The sequence below is a fragment of the Stylophora pistillata genome, chromosome 14, assembly GCF_964205215.1.
Source record: "Stylophora pistillata chromosome 14, jaStyPist1.2, whole genome shotgun sequence".
NCBI classification, from domain to species: domain Eukaryota; kingdom Metazoa; phylum Cnidaria; class Anthozoa; order Scleractinia; family Pocilloporidae; genus Stylophora; species Stylophora pistillata.
The window spans coordinates 23,055,163-23,080,331 of NC_142532.1; the positions used below are offsets into that span (position 1 = coordinate 23,055,163).

The following is a 25,169-nucleotide window of genomic DNA, read 5'->3' on the forward strand; positions in this document are numbered from 1 at the left end:
CCCAACTGAACTTTTTATTGTGCATTACAGCGTTTTTACATCAAGAGTCCTCTTTTGATTGGTCGATCTGGCATTACCACGCCAACTCGGTTAGCAACCGTCGTTCTCAAAACTCTACAACCTTATTTCTACAGATTATAAAAAAAAAAAACACGATAGATTATGGAAGAAAGCGATTATCAAGGAGGGGGTGGAAGAACGTACATAAGGTACTAAGAAACTGCAGACACTTCCAAACTTGATTGCGCACGACACTTGATAGCGGCAATTTTGATTGACAAATGATCGCCTTCACACCGGCGTAACATAACTCCCTTAGGAAAAGGTTTCCTTTTATTGGTTGCAATTACTTTTTTGTCATGTCAGCGAAGGCAAATAGTGTAGAATACCAGCAGAATAGCGTCCTGAGTTAACTCTTTTCCGATTACTTGTCTGATCAGAGAAAAAAAGGACAGGGTCATCTTTAGACCTTCCGCTGCGCGAGCTCTGAGGCTTATCTCTGGCGCAACCAGTACAGTACTTCCCGCTAGCTGTAAACAATTATACAAGTCTTTGGAGATAAGACCAGCGGAATGCGCTAGGCGATAAAAGATCCCTAACATAAAGGCTTGCCTCGTGTAATATCGTGCGCTTAGAAGCTCTTAGAAGTTGTACAAATCAAAATCAACCGACTCTCCTGTCGGCCAGTCGCGACTGAACGATTTAACAGCAAAGCCGATTTAGCCACTCTGTACGCCTAGCTGCCCGCGAACAAATGCAACACGTCAACGGACATTATTAAACAAACAGTCTCGATTACTCGTAATGGGTCGCGATATTTTTGTTTAAAAACGATTACTGAACTTGTGTCTCCGCAGCGAGGGTGTAACACAATATCCAAGGCAATCGAGATTTGGTCTGGTGGGAGATCATCACACTGTCAGTTGGTTTGAAGAGGGCTCAGAGTTAAGGTTGCGCGCAAGTTCGGTGCTCCACAACAAGTAGAGATACACAAGCACATCGAAAGCCTCCAGCCATGGAATCCGTGATTCATCTAGCTGCACTTTCCACGTTACTGATTCTACAAATTCTTTGTTTCCTTGGAGGAATTAAGGTGAGAGGATAAACATTAGTGATTTCACTAGTTCTGTCGTGTCCTTCTTGTTTCCGGTTCTCCGCAGTTTACATAGAAAACCCATTTTTACAGCGTTATTAATAGGCGAGTGACAGATTGCCATTGGACGTTGAAAATACTTTTTATCTGCGCTGACACGGGACATTATACCATACTGTCCCGTTTTTGTCTTCCTGCTGGGAACGTAGGGGGGCAATTTTTGACGTGTTGTTATGTTTGAAAACTCGTAAGTTTATGTTATCCCAGCGGCGCTTTCATACACAATAAACAAACTAGTTTATTTAGCTCGTAATAACAAAGCCTCACTACTGTGTGCATCTTATTTTAGCGTACACTGTAGCTAATGACAGTGTGAAAGCATCATTTGTCAGGCATATTTAATATAATGTTATTGAGTGAACTTTGCAGATGTCCGGCGTTTGTTTCGCGTGTCGTACAAATCGTACTGACTTTTTGCTAGCGGTGTCTCGCAGGGTGTGGACACTTTACACACGGCAAGAGACGTACCCACGTAGATAGAATTGTTGAGTTAACTTTTCTTATGAACATCGAGTAAATTAAAGTACACGAGGGTTTCGAAGGTAGGTCGACGTGTTCTCGGTTTGGAGAGGTCACGAGGGCACTCAGAAATACACTAACCGTACAATTCAATCACGCGTCAAACGTGTCGTTCCCAAACGAAGCGCAAAGATGTGTCCAATATTACGACAACAAAGTACTCATCAACAAGTTGAACATTCCTCTTAGAGCTCTTGGATCAATACTAATGGCGCTGAAAACACGCCTAAAATAGGAGATAAATCTATAGTAATACCTTTTTGAAATAACAGCTGACGATATCATCTTATTACTGAGAGTTTCAAAGTCGTGATTGCATTTTCTCTTTTCCTGTCAACCCTTTAACACATAAAAACAAACACATTATGAAAACTTGGTCCAGATCCTTCGACTAAGAGAAAAAAAGTCTCTATTTGAACTCCTTGAGCAGTTTCTCAAGGGCGAATCAACATAGACTGAATCAGCAAAATGCATCCAAAACGTGTTGCGTTTCATTAATGGAGTTTTTCACTCTTATCTGTCCATCCTACTGATTGCGAGTATGGTGGAATTAGATCGTCTGAGCTATTATTCTATGCTGTTAAATCCCATGTGATGGAAAGCAGTGGAGAACCAGAGGTATCTGCGGAATTTTCGTGATTGGAAGTCGTATATTTGTCTACGCAATTACATCAAAGTGAGCGCGTTATGTTAGGACAATTATTCTGCAATTTCCGAGACCAGGGGGGCCTTCCGCAGTTTGTTATCCAACCTAATGAAGACGTGGTCAATCAAAGAACGACGTTTTCTCATAAGAAGTTCTTGCAGATTGACATCAGCACACGGAAAAAGTTTTGCGATCATCGCAGAAGTTTGGACGTGACTATATGCGCGCAAGGTTGTTTTCATGAGCGAGACTGGCTACCTTCCGTTAGACGAGCAAACTGTTTGCTTAACTAAGCCGATCTCTAGCGCAAATGAAGGGTAAACACGATGTTTACAGAGGTGTATATTGACTTAAGAAAAATTCACTTGTGCTGCTTACTTGCGCGAACGTCTCAGGTCACTAAACGGTAAACGGCGCGAGTTAAATAGCTAGTTATGAAGTTAAACTACATCAAAATGCTTTGACGCGCGGCTTTGATTGATAGTACTTTTATTGATCTTTTAATCATATTATAAATATTTCTCTTGCTTGGAATTGTCATGGGTGTAAAGTGAAGTGATTTTCTCCAAGATGAGTCGTTTCATCTGCCATATGTTTTTACATTCTGAGACAAGGTTAATTCGAAGATCGTAGCTATGACGGCGAATTCGCTCCATCTAAGTTAACAATAGATTACTGCGTATTTCGTCTAAATAGGAAGGTTCTTTTCAACCTCCCTTTTTCATCACTCAACGAGAGAACTGATAGGTCATCCTTTGCAGAGGCATTTGATTTATCAGTCAAGTATTCTGGCTGAAATTTGTGGATTAAGTTTGGTATTAGTAGCTTGGTAACTTATCACTCTGGCAGTGAAGAAGTTCCACATCATCACAACACTTTCTCGTTGCGTCGACCGTTACTTAACTAGAGTGAGGTGTTTGGAAGGAAATTACGTCATGCTATGAAAATTATATGTAGCTCTGTGCTTTACGGTTACTAAATAAGTGGGTGGTTTGGCATCGAATGAAATGCGATCTAGCGGTTTCAAATCGATTTTGCCCTTTGGGGTCTGTGGTAGATCCATCTCAAATTAACATGTCACTAAATGAATTTGGAGGAGCTACTTCAAAACAAAATATATAGAAGAATTAAAAGATATCATGATCAAATGGTAGATAGGGTCGAATTTTTCCGCTTTAGTGACTTTATCTGGAGGTCCTTCTTTTAGCCTGCGAGCAAATCCTCGTCATTAGCGTTTCTGAAGAAAGAGACCCGGAGCATTAGCGTAATTTCTCAAAATAGCACTTCATTACGGCTCGAATCCTTGCCATTGGGAATCATATTTTTTATTTGTAACAGATTTTTGATCAATTTTCCGTTTGGAAAGCGACGTCTTTCTTCCTGGCTAAAACAATTCTTAATGATCTCGAATATCAAAAATGTATGACTCCCATTTATTTTAAATCTTCAGAAGCACTAGTAAGCAGGTAATTTCCTTCCCAAGAAAATTCATGATGCAGAATGTCATAAAATTGCCCAAAGGTATTTTGATCAAAGTTAAGTGGACTTTGAGGCATTTATAGACCGCTATTGATCTTGACACAAAAACAAATGAACAAGTACCGGCATTTTTTAATAATCTAAGCCTTTGAAAGCTTCGTGATAAAACTTGAAATTCTTTTAAGTATTTTACTTTCTTCATCTCTGATACTCTTCGGAGAAATAAAACTTTCGAATCCATTGTTTCACAAGTATATAATATCAGTTACAATGTTAGAGGGACTTAACAGCTTAAAAGATCTGGGTAAGCCAATAAAAGATGCAGTCTTTAATTCTCCTCACCAAATCGCAAAGAATATACAATAAAAAAAAAAGGAGATTTGGGAATTTAACAGTAAAACAGACTATAATTTTCTTACAGGTATTCGCACCAAGATCTTTAACAGCATTTAGAATGTCAAATGAATATAAAAGTGTAGATAAAGGTATCTTGTATGTGCGTTCACTATTTCATGTTCCAACGTCGCAAATTTTCTTTCCCCGAAAAGTTTCGCATAGTTTGTTTGCTACAGAGGTGCTTACACATCGTCTGAATTTGTCCAGAAGGAATTTCAGGAAAAATTCACGCTCGGGTCACGTTTTAACGCCTTTTAGAATATAAAATTACCAAAATTAATCGCTATTAACTAAATAATCCCAGTCCAAATCATCTCCTGTTTACTTTGCCTGTTTGTGTGAGGCTAAACAGCTAAAACCTCAAGCGGCTTTGCAGTGTTTTAAACCATTCCAGATCTTAACTAAATAGCGAAGAGAAGAAAGAAAATCTGTAGAGAGTTCTGTACGGGCCAACATATGTTTCGTGGAGCAAAACTGTTTCCCCTCAATATTTTCTCACCTTTACTGCAACCTTTACACGAAGGTTTAAAATAGAAAAGGGTCAACACAAGGCGTGAATTGCACACATAGTTCGTTATCAAATGTAGTAATTCTATTTGGTCAATAATTGATTTAATTTTGTGAAAAACGCTGTTAAATAATCTAAAAATAAGTTTATGAAGAACCCGTAAATCGCATGAAAAAAATGACTTTTATCACTTTTTGAAAAGGAAATTCTTTTAATATTTTCTCAATACAACTCGAAAGAGTCAATTTACTTTTATGCTATGTTCCCGCTAAAAAGTTGGTCGAATGTCCCAGTTCTTGAGCCGAGTTTTATAATTTAAACTCTTGTACAATTGAAGTGAAATTAACTTATACAAAAAAAAAATATATATATATATATAGCAATCCGTGTCATTTATCTTTCGCAAGGTTCATTGTTTTGAGAGTTAATCTAAAACTGTTGTGAACCAAAGAACACCATCAAACCAAGGACAACATAAAAGTGTCAATATCTTTATGTTTATGTCCGGCTAAAAGATGACATTGCGAAATGTTTGAGCCGAAGTTGAATTCCACGGCATCAGTGAGTGCTATTTTTAAAAGGCTACAAAACTAATTTTAGCTGTTAGTTTGTGGTAGGGAAATCCCTCTGCATTGTGTTGCATTGTGTTAAAGTTAAATTGTTAGAATTTTGATCCGATCTGTCAAGCGCAGGTCCCGAACGGTTTCCATGTAGCAGTTGTGTTTTTTATGGAGCGTTCCTGACACACGCGACAGGAACGTGGACAAAGGTTTGACTATACTCGTATCTTACCGAGGTTATTACAGTTTCAGTCGTGTCTAATTAATTCTTTTAACGCCAGTAGCACTTGTGAAGGCGTTTTTGAATGTCGACGGTTGATAACGTTGATCTCATTAGCACTTGTGTCTTGCAAAATAAAAATTAACTTTGTTCGTGTTTCGTGCGGTAATGAATTCATATTTGTATTTTAAGCCCCGCGCTTCAACTGGTTGGCAAATGAACAGCGTTCCACAATTTTAGCAATCCTTTTTCGTTGTTTAAACGAGGAAGGCAGCTTTTTGCATTTCATATTTTAGCTTTGGTTGAAAATGTTGTTTGAGAAAACGTAAGCTATTTGGTCAAAGATTACACAGCATTGAAAGAATTTTTCAAATTGGATAAGAAGTTGTTATTCTCTTCAGTCCAATTTAAGGATTTGTCCAAGAATTGAGAGAATTCTACCCTTGTTTAGATTAGCCGACTTCTGAGCGCTCTTTAAGTATGTGGTTTTTGTTATAAATAGTTCATTGCCCATGTTTTTATTTTGCTTTTGTTTCTGATGAACAACACCTTGATGTTAGTAAAAGAAGGTGAATTAAAGCTGAAGAGATTTAGTTAAATAGAGAATCTATGGGTGTGGCAATATTCAGTCGAAGCAGCTGGAATGAAAACCGCTAATTCTGTTTATTACTCTGTACAAAGAGCTTCTAACCTTTGAGTTTGTAGATGAAACTCCGGATGTGACCTTACAAACGAAAGTTGAGCAGCACTTATCTATGGCACTTTTTATTATGCTATACAAGGGTGATTTAAACTTTCAGTGCTCAGTGTGATCTTTCAAATGTCTGAGCATTACTTTCCATGTGGTACTGTTCAAGGCAATTCTGACCTTAAGTTTGTGGATAAAAACCTAATGTTTGTACTGCGCATTAGTCACCTGTGGAAGTATTGATTATGCTGTACAAAAAAACGATATGAAAACACACAAGATATTTTAATCAACGATTTGTGATCCTTTCCTTTTTCATTATAATGGTGTTTGTCGTTCCCCAGCCATTGCATCTTAGAAATGTTTCATCTCTGTCATTTCATTATTAATTAGGAAAAAGATAACACAGGTTACTAATGAAAAAAATGGAATGGAAAGTATTTCATTTCGACGACAACGGCGGTCGTTTAATTCTTATTTACTGGTGATTAATTAATGTCAAAGTGTGAAGGACATATTTTTGACATGGAAAGCCGGAGTATTCGCAATTTTTGAGCGGAGTTATGTCATTTTAGCCGCAACGTACGTCACGGTTGTATGAATCGCTGAGCCTTATTCGTGCTATACGCTTAGAGAGCAAGAGAAAAATTCTAATGTGCTCTTAGCTCTTGTTACCAAGAAATTTATCGTTATCACAGTAAACAACGTGCAATTTTGGTCTGATCATTTTTTGATCATTTCATTTCTTTTTTTACTGTTATAACGGTTTTGCAGTTACACGATTTAAAGTCAAAACAACCATTGTGGTAAACCTCAACTCATTAAGTACAAGGGCTGATATCGCCTTATTTACTCCATATTCACAAATACGGCAATTAAATATCCGCTTTTGTAGATGTCCTGTTTTCTTTTTACACCTTCTTGTATCTCGGGGGCCAATATTAGTGGATTAGGATTCCGCTATCAAAAATTATGTCCTTGAGGGGGGGGGGGGATTTCTTTCTCTTTTTTTCTTTCAAGTTTGTTTAAACTGATATAGGAGTTTTTGATTTGAATGAAATTCAAGGTCAAGATCTGTGCGTGTGCGTTGGTTGTTTAGGACAAAGTTCAGCTCATACTTCCCTCAAGAGCATGAAATAACATACGAGGCAGCTGTTATGTCTGGCTCAGAAACAAAGAGTTAAGCTTGCCTTTAGCCAAATCCCTCCTGGCAACTTTAACCTTTCTGCTTATTGAGTTCAGACCCGTGTGAAACATCTCTTTCATCTTAAAGTTCCCGTCGCAAAAAAATATGGAACGACCGTATTCACACGCGAAGAACTCCTTGTTTAGAAACTTATATTCGATCATTAAGAAGCAGAAACACGCAGCCTAGTTGAAGTCCCCCCACCCCCCCCCCCCCCTTTAAAGGCGTGCATGAGTCCGGCAAAAAGTTTTCAGCTTTGACCACACAAGTGACAAACACTCTGTCATCGCTATGGTTATTGGTTGTAGTTTTAATGCCGTTATTTCAAAAAGTACTTCCGATTTCACTAATCACCCTTCTTCGTTTGCAAGCCGTGTCGCCTCGGCTGTATGTTTATGTCTGCGAGAAGTTCGATTTACTAGCGGTAAACCTTCCGATGTCACGAATCAGTTTGTGCATTTTTTAATGCGTTTTGGTTCTGTAAATCGCAGGAAATATTTTGTTGCGATTTCTTTCTATTGGATATTCTGTGCAGACGCCTGCCTTTTCAGATCCGTAGGGTTTTTTTTTTTCTAGAATGCGGCACTCTTCCCTTGATCTGCCTTTAACTTGGTCGATCAATCGGACACTTAACGCAAAGAAATTGGGACATCATTTGTCGTCTTAGAGATAAGTTGTCGAAAGACTTCCTACCACTCAAAATCTTTTCATCTACCGCCTCTACTATTCTTAGTGACCCTAAAAAAAAAAAAAAATTAAAAAATTGCTCTCCTCGAGAAGTAATAGCCTTAACGTGCAGCACAGCGTTATCCGCTGACTTTCCTTATCCGCCATCTTGATTTGCTGCAAACGGATTTGTTTACTACCCGACTGAATTGTACATTTGAATATGGAATCGTTCAAGAAAATATTCGGCTTGCGGTTTCTTTACGGCTAGACGTGGTTAATAGGGTTCCTTTTGATATCTTAATCTCTCGATGGTTACATCAAATAAATGGTTTCTTAATAATTTAGTCGGCAATATCTATCGGTTTTCAGTTCTCTTTTGAAGAATCTACATCCGTTGCGGGAAAGGTAATCTTAACTCATCCTCACGAGAGCTGTGCAGACAGAATTAATCCGCAGAATAAAGCTGAGTTTTTGTATCGAGGAGTGATGTATTTGGCGCGCACCAAGTGTTGGCCCATATTGCATCATGCGAAAACATCGGAATTTTTAAAGAGAAAGAAAAAACATTATTTTACGATTGGTTTTACGGTGAAACACCCATGCTCACAACGAGTCATTCTAAGCAATGTTTGGAAAAAGAACTTACGCTTCGAGCGATCATGCATGTTGTTTTACTGTGTTGATTGCAAAAATTGTTTTTACTGATCATTCGAGAACATTCTAGTCCTTGCTTTAAGCCTCCTTATTTGTGACATAACCCAGCCCAGAAGTCAGATCTGGATTTTTGCCAAGTATGGTAGTCCTTTTTCAAAAGTTTGAGATTTTTGAAGCCAGGCAAACTAGTAAATGCGTTCATTTTAATATCTGATTTTTAATATATAGACGCCATGAGCGATTGTAAAATGTACCTTCGCTCTTAAGAAGTCAATCTTCCGGCTCTGAATTTGTGTTTACAACTGGTGTCATAGGTGACCTGAACAGCAGTGACGCATTGCTATGCCCTGCGCGTGGGTACAGGATTTATTACTGAGTTTACAATAGGCTTTGAAAGTCATACCAGTGCGGAAGGAAAAAACTTTTTAGCAGAACTAAATACCTTTAATTACAAAGAGATCCTAAAGCAATAATACTTCAAAACTGAGAAAGCTATAGAATAACCTTGGATAGAGGAGCTTTGCGCCCTTCAAATACAGATTATAGCCACGGAAAACTCCTCTGACGTCTTGGTCTTTCAAATCTTCATTTGGCACCGGAAATTAAGATGTTTAACGATTAAACATGTTTTTTTTTCTTTTTTTTTATATGAACTTGCCAAGAAATTCACGCATTGCTTTCAACTGAAAGACGCATCATATCAACGAATTTTCCCTTGAAAACGTTTCTTTTAAATAGTAGCGAGCTTAGACTTGTCCGAGAAAAAGTTGTGTGTCACTGAAGGAAATCATAGGCCGGTGTTTATGTTTCGACTGAAGACGGCCCGGTTGCTTAGGAAACTGTAAATGGGTTAATGAAAATCCCAGCAAAACTCTTGCAATTTTTTCCTTCCCAATCAATCTCGTTTATATCTCTTGTTTTAATCTCTTTTTTCGTTTTGACCTGCATCGAAAATGGCTCTTTGACTAGTCAAAAAACCCACTGAAGTAAACGCAGTGTTGTGATTATAGCTTAAATAACTTTACTTTGTGTAAAATTGTGTAGCTTTTTCAATAGAGCGCTCAAACACCGATTGAATCCAAAATGATAATTTGACAAAGACTTAGTAACACCCCTGAATTTTCACTCATAAAACTTTGGCTGATGATAATCGCTGTCATTCGTTGCTATCAGAACACGAGTCAATTTGAAGAATCTTAAGTAAATTAACGAGGTGATATCTGAGGTATTATATGTTGTATATTAGCTCGATGTATGTCCAAGATTTCAAGAGTGTTGTTTAGTCAAAGGTCCAACATTACGGCTTAGAACAGTGATGGCGTTTGCCGGATTTCATTTTCGTCTTATTTTTGTGTTCTGGTGTTTTAAGCTGTTGGCTGACCCGTAGCATGGGTGCTGGCTTTACAAAGCACGTTAGAATAATTCGGAAGTTATAATTCGAAATTATTTGGATAGAGATCTGGTCTTGTCGAGGTAAATCTTGAGCTCAACTCATCGCGTTAGACATTATCGGATTAAAAAGCAAATCTGCTATAAGACTTCCGTTATTACTGCGTGTAGCATATACTGGCACGAAAGGTTATCTTTAATTAGAATGATTTTTATTGTCCAATATCACTATTATGGCCTGTCGCGTAGCATTTTTTTTACTTCAAATTCCTGACAGCTTATCAATCACTCGCGACATTGAATTTTGCAATTCTTTCCAAAGTAATCCAATAAAATACCTTAATAAAATCAGCCACAGTGATTCTGTATCAGCCAGCAACAGGAAATGTTTTTCTTTTATTGCATATACACAATGTTACTATTCTTTCCGAAACTGTTTTTTTTTAGCTTTTAGCGCTTGCATGTATGCTCTTGAGTAAGTCCTTGAATTCACTGAAGAGATCTTAGCAGTCAAGCATTGGATAATTTACTGTTAAAGATGTAAGTGTAGGATGCTTTTTCGCGTAGCTTTGTATCTTGAGACCTCCCACTGCAACAGTGGTTTTAGCCGTTTTCTCTGGTTTGAATCTTCAATCATTTGTTGGCAATTTTTGATTAAAAAAATCTGCGGATTAGAGATCGAAGTCATGCCATCATTAATTTGCCTTTGATTCTCTTTCCTGTCAAAAAACACGAAAGGACTCTAGACTCATCCTTATCTTTTAGGGATCTCGAGTGCCTAATCTTTCAGTAGCCTGGGCATTAGTCGAAGGCCGCAACGAATTTAAAACGCTGAAACTTTTTCCGGCCTTAGTCATATCTTTGATGCAGGTGCGCAGCAGTCTTGTTCAGCGGTTAAGTAGGATTTTCCATGCGCAAATCGTGTGATTGCTCGATCGGCTCGAGCCTTTGATTTAGGCAATTTCGGGATGAAGTTCTTGCAGACCAGGCGGGAAAAAAATATCAGGTCGTGATAAGTGACACATATATTTTTGACACTGCAATTGAATTCAAATTCAATAATCTCTTGGTCGCGAGTAATCTTTCAGTATTATCGAGGCAAACCAGATTGTTCTGGTTGTCACATTTCAGCAGTTATCTCCCCCTGAAGTAGACAACAAAAAATTAAAAAAAAAAATTAATTGTTTAAAATCCACTTGAGGTGTTTGTGCTATGAAAATCATGATTGCCATAAGCCCGGCTTTGATTAGGTAACCCACTTACGTTATAACATGATCCTGAGTAAATATTTCATAAAATACGAATACTGAATATCTTTGTTATTTCCTTTTTCCTTAATTTTTATTAAACTCTTTATGCCCTAACATCGGTATGCAAGCTCTCCATACTGTTCTCTATACATTTTCTATGGTTCTTACGAGGAGAATTTGTCTAAATATCAAGAGAATCTTGAGTTTGCGATCATTTCTTTAATTCTCCTTACCGTACTGTTTGATTCAGGGGTAATGCTGCTAGAGGAAATTAGATGTCAGTGTGTTAGGATCAGTAAACACCATAACTCCAAATTCCAATTCCACCTGGAATCAGCAGAAATCTCTTATTTTCGACTCTTATCTCCAAGATACAGTTCTACTTCAAGTGCTTTATGATAATCTAAAGTCAACTATGTTGACTTGGTCTGACGAAGATTCTGAAGAAACATAACTCTGTTCCGTCGGAGCATTCATCAAAACCAGTCTGTCATCAAAGCACTATTCATAGGCAGTTTAGCAAGCGTCGGACACTTTGTAGCCATCTGTTGACGACATTGGGTAACGACACGTAATAGTAAAAAAAATTTCAGTTAAGAGCGTGGGAAAAAAGTCTGTTGTAACGCTAAGCTCGAGCAGAAGAAAGAAAGAGAAATAATTTTATCATCGGCTTATTATCGCTTGGGATGAATTGAAATGATCACAGCAGATGAATATGCTGCGATTAGATCTTTGATCTCTTTGTATTTCACTCTGAAAAAGAAGATAGAAAGAAATACAAAGAATTAATTGACTATACCTGTTTTATAACTGTCAGCTGCTACTCAAAGTGAGGCAGGGGATTTACATTTCAGAGATATTTGCACGTTCTAGTGCGCAGATGCAATTACTCAGCTAGGGAGGAGAGAGGAGTTGATGTTTCCTCTTTACTGTCCCTCGAGTGGGTGAGGAGGAGGCATGTTTCACTCAACAAGATAAAGCCCTGGGGTTTTGAATCCTAAATGCCGTGGGATACAGTTCATTATAAAACGTCGTCAACAGGGTGTCTTTACTCACAGTGTCTTACAAGGGTCACAGAGAGGTGATGGCATTTACGGCTAACGATTAAAAATTTTGGTCGTTTTACAGCTAATGGTTAATATCTTTTCATTAAAGTCACCAGAAATTATTATTACGGTTAACTTTTTGTCACGACAAACGGTTAAAATTTTGTCAATTCTTACGCCTATTGGCTAAATCTCTTGGCCTTTTTTACGGCATTTTTATCAGCCCTTTCATTGCCAGAAGTGAGGGGTAACCAAAATGCAATTTCGTAACATATGCAAACGGAAAGGAGATGACAAGAGAGAATTCGAAAACGTCAACCATATGGGACACTGATGATTGAACAGCATATTCTCAGAGCTAAAATCATCAGAAAATGCATGGCAGATAGCAAGGAGAATTTACATTTTTGATTTTGGGGTGAAGTTGTTGACTCTATGCGCTCGATAAGGCACAGACCACAGTCTATAGCGATAGTTTATCATGTACAACGCATGCGTATCCAGATGAACGGAGTTCGTCTTGGGCATAGAGAGGTTTTGAAGACGTCGATGGTACTCCTCTAAAGTTTCTTAAGAGCCCCTTCCGGTTGTACTACATGAAAAGATAAAGGTTCTCTAAAAGGATCGATGAAAACTGCGCTCGCAGTGAAGAAGGTCGCTATAAATATTAACAAATATTAGAAAAAAATCACACGCTGCATGTGAGCTTTTTCTACGCGGCTTTAATTAACTTTAAATTGTCCCTTTATTAAATTATCCAGATAGAATTGATCAGTGCAACTTTAATTTGCTCCCAGTTTTGCGGTTTTAAAAATAGGACACATATGTCCTATTAACATCAGCACTAAAGTCTTATCAAAGAAATTTGGCGTTCAATACTCGAGATACGTCAGGTATGCAATTAACAGAACCAGTATTGAATTCTGGCCAGAAATCGAGCGACGAAATGAGACTGCTGTTTCGTGCGACCGTCGAGAGCGATCCGACAAATGGGCGAATCATAAAGTTCAACTGCCTGCTTCGCTTGGCTTCAAGTCATCTCTGACAGAGCTTCTACTCTTACTGAGATTATGAGGCATGATGGTCAGCTGATCACGAGCTTAATCTTAGCGTGAACAACTTGCGAACTTTGAACTTTGATCACTTTCGTGCCGAAATAATTTTTTTCAAACCGCCGCAAAAATTTATAGAAAGGGCTTATCAGGCTACTGCAATTTTTGACCACGAATACGGCCTGAAGAAAAACTCACTTATCAGAAACTTCATCAAAATAAACCAAAATAAGAAATCTCGTGAATTTTTAAAGAACTTAAAGTCCTGTAGCATATCAAAATCAAATGGTAGGTCTGTGGTTCATTGTAAGGGTGGGGCTTTTCACTCAACATACCGACTGTCGCATGGGTTCTCTACGTCACAGAATTCTTCTTCAACGACCCATGCGTAAGTGACTACAAACGATTTCGATAAAATGCCTTCAGGTTAGGCTCAGCCAGCGGGGTTCCCCGCATAAAAATGAAAAAAAATAGGCTTGTGCACTGAACCTGAGCAAACTGGAACTTGTGGACGGAAATAGGAACAGCGCGCACTTGAATGATCAATTTGCATGCAAAGGGAAAATTCACGGTTGAAGAACATTCTACGGCAAGACAGTAAACAAGAGTACGTAAATCACTAAACTAACCATATTGTCGCCTGGAGACGCACATCATATTTTCACCCGACCTTAAAAAATAAAGTAGTCTGGTTGCCCCACTGATAAGCAAGATTTTGTGCTCTCCTGAACATGGAATGAAAGCGCTACAGAGAATATGCATTGTCGAACAGTTTTTCAGCGCGCAGGACGCTAGAGAACCCTCAAAGACAAGCACCTGAAACAATCCACAGGCGTTGCTGTTACATGCTTTAAGCGTACGCACAAATGATATCAGCCTTGGGAACGCCCCCGACCTTTCCTTTCTTAAGCCAAATCCGTTTTCCTGCCCCAAAAGACTTGGATTTCCACCCGGTTTGGATTTTAGATTTGAAAATTGCTGAAGGTAGGTATGGCTATCAAGGAACTCAAGTAAACAAATAATAGGCGTGGAAAGAATGAAAGGTTCATGGTTTTTACTGCGTACCGTGGAAGGGGGCGGGGGGGGGAGGGGAAGGCGGACTGGACCGCTCTCAGTGAGTCGACAAATGCTACAAAAGGTCCCTCTCCAAGAAAAGAGAAAAACGGAAGTCGAGGTGGAAATCAGAAAACGAGAAGAAGAAGGAAAGACCTGAAGATATCTGAGCTTAAGAATTCTCTTTGCACTTTGACTGAAGCGTAAGGTTATGACTTGTGCACTTATAATTCTATTTAAGTATAAATTCAAAAGCTATTGTTGTAACACAAGTAGCTCGTTTTGCAGCGTTCCAAGAGTAGGTTCCGATGGAATGCTTTTGAAGTTCTGCTTTGCTCGCTGAACTCAGTCACGCGTGTTATTTTACAAACGTGCACGGTCAGATCTCATTATAAATTCATATTTCTTAGTGGAATACGTGCTCGCTAAAAATTCAGCTGTTGCAAGATTGCTTAATAGCGGATCTAAATCTTTTATGGACCAAATGTTTTGCCCGTAATAGATCAAGCTAGAAATTCAAACCGGGGGGTTTATCGCGTTGATAAAGACTTTAGTCGAGTTCGGCGGGCGGGGAAATGAAGTAAAAAGATGTTTTGCTGTTCCCGTAGTATTGATTTCCACTTGAAATATTAAAGCCAATATTGTCCACAAGCAAATCGTGACACTTCAATGACGGAAAATGTACCCCCAAAAAATACAGTTGATTAATCTGAGTTTATTCTTCGCTTAATGTTTTAAGACATTTCAACACGATTAATTTTACGCGAGCCAATCTATCGCACGAGATCTGTTCGACATTTAAATATAACATACATGTTCAAGTATTCAAAATGGAATAAGAATGCGTGATTTTTAAGGGCCAAGGAATAGGTAGAAAAAGCAGAAATAAGTTAACGTCCTCTGATTTTGTTTTTGAACTCAAGATATTTGTCTCTGCCAGATAGAAAGATGTAGATGTCAGCTGCACACGTGTATCTACGCTGTTATTTTGCAGCAGACGAAGTGTTAACTCGATATATCGTGAGTTTCTATAGGCCTGTCTGTAAGTGTTATGCAACATTTGACTGTTGTCTTATCAGTCTGTCAATCAAGGTATTGTTACTTGGGATTACGCATGCTCCGTTTTCTGTGTTCTCGAATGACATAATCATATGTCAAAGGTTTAAGTTCAATGCGTTCGATTCTGTGCACTTTCAATGATAGTAGAGCAACATTTCTTTCGGTCTGACAGAGTTTTCTGCACTTTAATTTTCGATTTTCTCACCAAGAGAGCGTACAAGTAGCCGAAATGGACATGGAAGATGTGAGGGGGCCGCGTAAACTGCGGAAACGATCACGAAGTGAGAGTTCCGATGATTCGACCTCCTCAAGTTCGGAAAGATCTAAGCCAGAGAAAACAACGAATGGATTTTGCAATAGTAAGTCGAGCAAGTTGGCCGACGATCCAGCAGTTTATGGGCGAAGAATACCATATTTCGGCGAGAATTCCATCAATGATATATTAAAGGTTGTATCTCTTCAGTCTTTCTCCAATCCTCGGCTGTCGTTGTTGAACGATGGTGAAAGGGAAGTGCAAAAGTTGTCGAGCAGAGCAGAGTCGGACTGCCAGTCTGATTCGTCAAGTGAAGATTTATCCCGTAAAGAGAGATCAAATTCGTTCAGCGAAGATACAGGAGCTTCAGGTGAACATTCGAATAATGGGTTACCTTCGAATAAATCCCGCGGCAGACGAAACGATTTCAAGAATGGTAGCGCGATTTCAGAGGCAATTGGGAAAGATCAAAGATATTGGGAGAAACGGCAGCGAAATAACGCTTCTGCGAAGCGTTCACGAGATGCACGGCGCGTGCGAGAACTCGAGACTCAAATCAGAGCCGAATACCTCGAAGATGAAAACTATCGTCTGAAAGTTGAAAATGAAGTTTTACGAGAGGAGAACACGCGATTACTTAAAACCATCGAGAGGCTAAAACATCACAGCTCCAGCAAAGACTGAATTGAATGATCTAGCCTGTGAAATACTGTATTTTATTTTGCGTGAATAACTTCGAGGGACAGACTCCATGAATTGATTTCAACAGGTTTAAAGTGTATCCTTTCATTTCATCAATGTAGAGATTTAATACCCCCTGAGTACATTGAGGTCTTCCATTATCGATATGTTCAGGTTTGTGAAGGAGTGACGCAACCCACCCGTGTCTTCTTTCCCGCCGTAGTGAATGTATAATTGCCATCGCAGTGATAAACGGCAAATTCTTGATCGAATATTCATGCCCGCGAAATTGTGATCTCGATTTAGTAGCATCAAAATGTGGCATGTCGCACTCGTTTAGTCTCAATTTTTGAGATACTTTTAGGTGTCGTGGGTTTTCGTGACAAAGGATCTGGAGTGGAGCAAATTTCGTTCATTCGGATACAAACAAAGACCAGTACGTCGCGTGATAAACAAGATTGTGTATTTCAAATCTGTGTCGAGAAAACTGCGAAGCAAAGATTGGTATAAGCTTCCATTTGAGACAAAGATATTCTTTCGACATAGTAGCAGTTAAAGTAAGTTCTAACTCAGACGACTATCACGTGCCTAAGAAGGCTTTGAGCTGAAGGAGCAAGTGTTAAAGTGTTTACGCACGAGATCGGCAGTTGGAGCAACTCGTCTAGACTTGCATTTTGTCGAAGGAAGGTTTGAAAAGCACGTTCCTTTTTAAAGAACTGTGATGTTTTGCTGAATGACTTCGGAAAGGTATTGAATAAAGAACGTTTTCTGTCGATTGAAATATCTGGCACGTGAAATCTGAGCTTAAAGATGATGCGGAAATTATGTTATTTCGGGTTGAGTTATGAATGTATATTTGTTTCTTGTAATATCGTTACTTTCACTTACTAGGGTATTGAGATCATCAGCAAGGACAGCAAGCTAATGACTATGCGAAGACTTTACCCTGAAATTTTGTAGAGCTGTAGCATTAAAGACCTGTAAATTTTGTGAAAATGTGAGCGAAAGAGACCTCACAGTTGCCCTCGTGTAGACAGAAATATGAAAAAAAAACCTGTTGTGGCTGTATTTGCCCTTTGTATATGTTGATGTGGTTTAGTAATAAGATTGAAACTTTGAACATAGTAAAACAAATATTCAAGTGAAACTCTTGATGTTAAAATTTATAAATATAGTGTGCTGCTAACTGTTGAATACCATTTAACTTCATCTGGTAATCAAATAAATGTTTCTGTAGTCAATCAAGCCATAACAGGCTTATTGGACCTGGCATTTACAGATTTTTTCCCATGGTGACAGCCATGCAAAGTAGTTTTTGTCAAAGAAGGACAAACTGAAAAACAGTAGCTGCATTTACATAGTATATGCTTTTTGTAGTAGATACGAAAGATATGATCAAATCCTCAACTGTTACATTTGCTTCTGGTATCATAGAATATCAGGTTGAGTCTGAAAGATTCTTTCCTGGTGAAAGGAACTGACTTCACTGCCTCTAACCTTACAGCGTTAGGGGGACAATAAAGAATTGAAATTTCAAAGACATACAGGCAACTTAGATTCTTAAGTTAACATGTAATTTTTAGAAGGGATCTGCTACCTTGTTCACTAAAATGTAAAGTCAACAAGACCCAACATAGCATATGCTGTAGTATTCCAAGTAAAATGGCCATGACTCTTTGTGAGTTTTAGTGCTGACTAACAACAGCAATCTCTGAATTTAAGGGCATGGTTAGGCTATGCTCTTTGTAATTTTGTCTTTTTTAAACAACTTAAGTTGCTAAAAATTGCATAGAATTCCTTTCAAAGTACCTATGAACACTTAAAAACAACCTATATGTAACCATTTGATTTTATATTTCATTTGAATATTGTAACCAGAAACTATCTAATGTAAAATTTAGGAAAGCTCCAAAAGCTATTGTTCACAGAACTTGTTTTTCAAAAGAATACTGAAAAAATGTTGAAATAAAGACAGATGACACTTAGAGTGTTTTCAATTGTTTTCGAGGATAGTTTTTGTTTGGTTCAATTCCTTTGCAAACATTGGCCTGGATAGAAATTTAAAGGGTACTGAATTTCATCTATGTTGTATCAAGAGGAAGGCGATAAAGTATCTTGTAACAGCCCTTCACTAGTCTTGAAAAAAAGTTTTGTGTATTATTATTTTTGTTTTTTGCAAAATATGAGTGCGCCTTGAGTTTTTCTCCACTTGCACAAACGTCTGGAAGTATAATTTGAGATGTTGCTAAAATTTAAGTTAACCATCTGCTTGTGAAATTTTTTACCTCACATTCTGTCTTACACATAACAGTATAAACACAGTTTTAGCCTTGCCCAGCTCTAATTGGCTGTGAACCTGGGTGTGGCTTAACCTTTCAACTTTTGTCTGAAAATTGGTAACTGAGACCTGCTGCTTACTGAGCCTCATCTAATTTAGTGTTTTACCGTAATTAGATTGTGCAAAAATGTAACTCTAGTTTCTCAGCAGGCTGAGACTGGTGTTGGTTTTTTTTTGTTTTTTTTTGTTTTTTGCACAGGGCTCAACACTAACGGTAGCCCACTAGCCACAGACTAGTAGAAATTCAGTTTTGGCTAGTGGCTCTTGATTTTCGCAAGCCACTTTGGCTAGTAAACAAACTGAAATTGTCATAACATCTAAGATGTAACGGGCCACTTGGCTAGCAAGTTGAAAAGTTAGTGTCGAGCCCTGTTTGTAGTTGTTGAATTGCCCGTAAGGTGTATCAAAGGTTACTCTAGAAAGATCAGTGTTGTAAAAGCTACCAAGATATATAATGGGGGAACCTTTAATTAAAATGGAAAGAGAAATCACTTTTCTCATAAGAGAGCTTTAATTTGATTTTGTGTCTTTCAGGGTATCAAATGTTAACCTGTGTATAGAAAAACCTTTCAACTTTTGTCTGGAAATTAGTAACTGAGACCCCTTGCTTCCTGAGTGTTATCTAATTTGGCACTTTGCTGTGGTTAGATTGGGCACAAATATAACTCTAGTTTCTCAGCAGGGTGCAATTGTTAGTTTTTTTTTTTTTTTTGCAGTTTAATTGCTCCCAGGGTGTATCATAGGTTACTCTAGAAAGATCAGTGTTTTAAAAGCTACCAAGATAATGGGGTAACCTTTCATTAAAATGGAAAGAGAAATTGCTATTCTCATAACAGCTTCAATTTGATTTTGTGCCACTTAAGGTATCGAATGGAGAACCAACTCTATTAATATTCTAACAAAGAAACAAAGAATTTTGTTGTATCTAGGAACAAGTACATCTCTGCAGTTACTTCCCTTGTTCTCTGTTGGCTCCAGTGAAATGTAATCTGCATCATCAAAAAAGTCAAATAATTATCTTTTTCAACAGGAAGTGGGTGGTACATGCAGTAGAACATTTGAATGCCCTACCGGTGATTCTGGAAGTATTCCAGTTTGTGGTAGTGACAGAAGGACCTACAGCAGTCGTTGTACTCTTCAGCTCGCAAAGTGTAATGGCCACAGAGTCAGAATGGCATACAAGGGAAATTGTAAAGGTAAGAATTATTTGGTCTTAAACAGACAGTGGTATCTTTTTGCAAAAATCAGTTCTCAAGTGTTTTATGAACCTCATAACTAACTTTTAAATCACTTATGGCTAGAATGAAATAAATCCTCTTTCATTTTTTTTAAAACACACATTGAAGTTTATGGTGCAATTCTATTGTAGGTACAAGACCACCAGTGCCACGGCGCTCGCACAACCTTGTAGCATCCATGACAACCAAGTGTCTGCAGGAGAGGCAGGAAGCTTTATCAAATGCAAGAGCAAAAGATCTAATTATGCTCGGTGTCTTTGCTCCGAAATGTGAAGCTGATGGCAGCTTCAGTCGAGTGCAGTGCTTAAACTCATCAGGTTACTGTTGGTGCGTAGACAACGAGGGTAAAGAAATGCCAGGAACCAAAGTTCGCCAATGGACACCAGATTGTCCAACAATTGCATATAGTAAGTGTCTGTTGAAAATAAATTTAAAGCTTTAGTTGAGGGGAACACCTGGAACACCTAAACTGTTCCGTGCAATCTAATGAAAGAACTTGGTGTCCACAATAACCTGGCCACCTAATATTCCATATTTGCCTTCCACTTGTAAACTTGTTGATGTCCTTGAGTTCCCCTTAAAATTACAGTTATTCCATTTATTCATCCTTATCTTCTCAGATAGGGATGAATAAATGGAGGTCCCATCTCCTGCAGGGTTGGGGTAGGAGACGTTAATTTCCCACACACAAGATTACTGTGTGATACATGTCCTCCCCTGGGGTGGGATGGGTGGGAAGGTGAGATCGATGGACTGAAGTGGCTGCTAGAGGCGCCTGATATGCTGACGTCTGTTCTCAACCCTAAAACTGTACCCGTAATTCAGCCTCTGGGCTGCAAGTGGTCAGATATAAAACTATATTACTATATTACTATTACTACTACTACAAGTTTTGTCAGGGAAAGTAGAAGGTAAGTGTGATGGTCTAGAATAAGACTGACTGATCCTTAACCCTTTGAATCCCCCCAGTGACCAAGACAGAATTTCTCCTTACAATATCAACACTATGTCAAGCAGACAAGTGTTGAGATAAAGGAAAATATCAATTAGGGAATTACAAGTGGATCCAATACCAAATTCTCCAAACTCATATCAAGAGAATTGTATGGCAGACAGGGAGGAGAATTGCTAGTGCGTTCTTGGGATTAAAAGAGTGAATGCATGGAGAGGTTTGTTCTCAGACCATGACTGAGATCTTGATTATGTCTTATTCCTCAAGGTCAACCATCAGAGAAACCATCAGGGAAAGGTTGGAAGGCAATAAAACCTTGCATTGATTGTAAAGGTGAGGTATACAATAACGACAGTGATCTGTCGTTATTGGATTCAGGCGTTAGGGATTCAGTAAAATGTGTTGTTAGGAAGTAAATCAATTCCCACATGTGAAGACATTGAATCTACTGAAATCACAACCACATACAGCTAATTCAAGAAGGGTTGTCTGAAAAATGGACAAAAGTGCATGCGAAAGTCTCGAGAGGTAATGATGGTATCCGGTAATCAATGAACTTTAACAAGTCAAATAAATGAATAAATTGATCAAACCAGTGATGCTTTGTCCTTACAGTGAGGTTTTTTCAGACTTCTTGAAATCCTGAAGTCATGGAACTGTGACCTGACAACTAACCATGATACCTTTTGGAGTTGTCGCGTGTACTTTTGCACTTTTTTTTTCGACAACCTTTCTCAAAACAGCTGTATACTTACCCAAAATTCATTTTGATGTGTTCCAGGTTGTTCAAGAAATGTGCGTACTACTTTTAATGACAAGCTTGTGAAGTTCTTGTCCAAGGAATTCATGGATTATGTTCAAAGATCTGCTTCCAGTTCTGGACAAGTTCAAGGTAATGAAGGAATCAGTTACGTGTATATCACGTAACTGTGACACTTTCAATGAAGATTGTACAAAAATAGCTGATAAGAAAACCCTAATATTTTAAAAATGTGTAAATAATAATAATAATAATAATAATAATAATAATAGTAATAATCATAATAATAATAATAATAATTATAATATTTAACGAGGGAGCCCAACTCACCATGGTGGTTTAAAGTGGGGCCCACGTGGCACACTATTTTAAACCATGGCACACCATTTTAAACCAAGCTGCAGAAACTATGGAAGATCCTTCAGAGGCCCTATTTTCAATTTTAATTTTAATTTTTAATTTTTTAATTTTAATTTTTATAGGTCAGTCAAGTAGCATGGGTAAAGTTCATCTTTTACTCTGGAAGTTTACACATCTTGACACCAATGCTGATTACCTGCTGGAGATGAAGGAGCTTCATGCTTTGCTTAAGGTTACAAAAAAGACCATTCACCCTAAAAAGTGCAGCCGCACTTTCATGGCATACTGCGACAGAGATAGAGACCATAAAATTTCACTCAATGAGTGGTACATGTGCTTTGGAGTCAAAGGTAATGCAAACCTTCATCAGGAGAAAAAAAAAAAAAGAAATGAAACTGAAATTTAAAGTTAGGGTTTAGTTGTTTCTGAAGAATATTGATTGATCAGAAAATGAAATTTCAAGTGAGGCAGCCCAAAGATAGCCTTCAGCATTGAATGATGTTAGTGCATAACCTTAGAGGCACCTGTTAAGCTTTTTAACGAGCAATCGCTGGCCAAAAATCCAGCCAAGGATTGCTACTTTTACATCTGGAAAATTTTGCAGACAAGGGATGGCCCTGACACCTGCCCCTCAATTTTCCAATAAATTGATACTGTATTAATATTGATTAAGTAATAATTGGAAATAATCTAAAATGCCTCAACTTACCCATGCCTGATTAAGGACGTCATATCCTCGCCACACCAATGACAATTAAAGTAACTTGCATCTTCGTAATCAACAGAAATAAAGAAGTGCAGTGGTGAATATCTCGCAGCAATACAAGCAAGTAAGCATTCATCCAGTGAAAACCAACCATACCTGCCTCGCTGTGCCACTGATGGTTCATTCACTCCAACTCAATGTCACTACTCCATTGGTTACTGTTGGTGTGTTGATATCGACACTGGCAAACCAATACCAAACACAACAACTAAAGCTACATCCTTGGACTGCTGGAAGTACAGTAAGTTGCTCTAACCCTTAAGACTGACTAGCATCCAATTCCTCGCCACAGTAATGCTACTGAACCATTCTTTGAGATCACGAGAATAAAGGAATCAATCATCAAGTTGAGAAGCTTTGATTGTTAAACAAATTTCTCTGTGTCAGTACCAAAGGAAATGTGTAAAGAAGAGTATGAATAAAGTGGATGCTGATGTTAGGGTGTATAGATAAGTTACATCAGCAACATTGATGTGGTGGATTTGGAAGATATTTTAAGAATATGTAAATATTATGGCTACTCTGTTGAGAATTTGGACTTACTTTTTCAAAGTGTGATCCTTTCAGTATTTACATAATTATGCTTTTGAGGTCTGGGGATATGCTTTTTGTAGTAAATATTTAAGGAGAATTGATAAGCTCTTTGCCAGGTGTTATAAGCTGGGTTACTGCTTAAAGCTGCACAGTATATTGGCCATTCATCATAAATAAATAAATAAATAAATAAATAAACTTTAATAGTCAACTCAATTACTGATAACCCAGTAGTTTACATTGTGGGCTATAAACAAATAATTCAAATTGAACATAACATTGTTAAGAATCCCAACTGGCCGGAGGCAAACCAGTTTGCTATCTACAACCATGGCCAAGGATTTAAACTCCGAGCTACCGTGAAAACAAATCCAGGGAGTGGTCAGGACAGGACTCGAACCCGGGAGCGATGGATTGCAAGTCTGACACACTGACCACTCGGCCACGCTGCCTCCCCTAATAGAGATATGAAATTATGGCGAAGGATCTCTTCCACCAACACTGTGTTGAGTGATCTCTTACCTCCCCAGAGAACACGGCAGTTGAGAACTAGGTTGCATAATTATATTCTACTTAAGGTTCAGACAAGTCGTTTTAAATCCGTTTTTATTAATAGATGTCTTTTTAATAGTAACTAATATTTTTTTTCTCTTATTTGTTCTATTGTCATGTTAATTGTTGCAAGTCTGTTTGCACAATAATTTTTAACAAAGACCTTTATTATAATTTTAAGCTTGATTCCTAAGCAATGAGAGAAGTTCAACCTTTGTTAATGATATATTTGGTTTCTCCTTCTTTTTCAGTGTCAAAGCAACAAAATTCAACTGGCTTAGCAAAGAAAGGTGGGCTCTCAGTACTTATAAAGAGCTATTGTACACCTGCTACCTCTTGTCCATTAGGAATGTTTCTCTTCCTTGCCAATCAACAATGTTGGTCTCATACCATCCATTCTTAAGGCTAAAAAAACGTCTTGCAGTATTACAGCCTGATACATTTGATTGATACTTTTTCTAAATGATGCTCACCATTTAACTCCCAAGCAGTAACCATGCAGAATTTCCCCTTACGGTATCAAAACAATATGAAGCAGACAAGTGACGAGAGTAAAGAAAAATATCAATTAGTGGGTCAATAGTTGATCCAATACTAAACTCTCCAAACTAACATTATAAGAATTGTATGGCAGACATTAATGAGAATTACTAAAGAGATCTTGGGAGTTAAAGACTTAGTGTTAATTTTAAGCATGAAACAATCCAAGAAGAGGGTTAGCTGTATCACTGGTCTTACTTCTGCCATGACCTCTGATTTAAGAAGTGAGTGCACTGGAGATGAAGTTTTGTCAAAATGAATTGCAATATCTTTGGAAATATTTGACAGGGCTTTTTGTGTGGAAAAATTATGACCCCTACCAAAGAATGTCATGCCTTTATACCTCTGTCATTATTTTTGGCTTGTGTACCATCACTGTGTTCTGATCAATCATTGCTTTTTTTTTATCTGCTTACTTTATGTATTCTAATGAAAGATGTTTGTTGTTATATGTAGAATGTGCTCAAGATTTGTGGACGTCATTCAGAAGACACATGCTGAGACTGTTCAGGAGAGAAGTGGAAGAAGACTCTCCAAAAAATGAAGATAATCCAGGTTATTAAAGATTTATTTCATTTCTACTCTTTACACCCTGACAGCTAGCATCTTGGAGGGTTATTGACAGTGTTTCAAAAGAGATAATAAGTCATCTAAGCAAGAGAAATTAA

The 25,169-nt window shown here is 38.0% G+C and overlaps 2 protein-coding genes and 1 long non-coding RNA gene across 4 annotated transcripts in view; 2 read left to right on the plus strand and 1 right to left on the minus strand.

Moving 5' to 3' along the window:
• LOC148717123 (uncharacterized) lies at positions 1-2,608 on the minus strand. Its single transcript, XR_015995657.1, has 2 exons — positions 1,929-2,608; positions 1-1,078 (listed from the first exon to the last, which is right to left on the minus strand). It is a non-coding gene; the product is annotated as an uncharacterized LOC148717123 (long non-coding RNA).
• Positions 959-25,169, plus strand: part of LOC111325563 (SPARC-related modular calcium-binding protein 2) — a 27,087-nt gene continuing 2,876 nt past the window's right edge. Inside the window, exons 1-9 of one of the 2 annotated variants that reach the window (XM_022929390.2) lie at positions 959-1,093; positions 19,830-19,995; positions 20,169-20,444; positions 21,257-21,322; positions 21,771-21,881; positions 22,232-22,459; positions 22,895-23,116; positions 24,213-24,251; positions 24,958-25,056. In XM_022929390.2, the coding sequence (XP_022785125.2) occupies positions 1,016-1,093; positions 19,830-19,995; positions 20,169-20,444; positions 21,257-21,322; positions 21,771-21,881; positions 22,232-22,459; positions 22,895-23,116; positions 24,213-24,251; positions 24,958-25,056 (1,285 nt within the window). In that variant the 5' untranslated portion in view covers positions 959-1,015. Of the gene's footprint in view, positions 1,094-14,142; positions 14,400-19,829; positions 19,996-20,168; positions 20,445-21,256; positions 21,323-21,770; positions 21,882-22,231; positions 22,460-22,894; positions 23,117-24,212; positions 24,252-24,957; positions 25,057-25,169 lie in introns of those variants that run through there. The other variant, XM_022929391.2, reaches the window with a different exon arrangement.
• LOC111325564 (uncharacterized) lies at positions 15,620-18,469 on the plus strand. The gene has a single exon (XM_022929392.2). It carries the CDS (start codon positions 15,757-15,759, stop codon positions 16,462-16,464), a length of 708 nt encoding a protein of 235 aa, XP_022785127.1. The 5' UTR covers positions 15,620-15,756; the 3' UTR covers positions 16,465-18,469.

Excerpts from the sequence above, each read along its gene's own strand:
- LOC111325564 (XM_022929392.2), top strand. The coding sequence starts at position 15,757 with ATGGACATGGAAGATGTGAGGGGGCCGCGTAAACTGCGGAAACGATCA.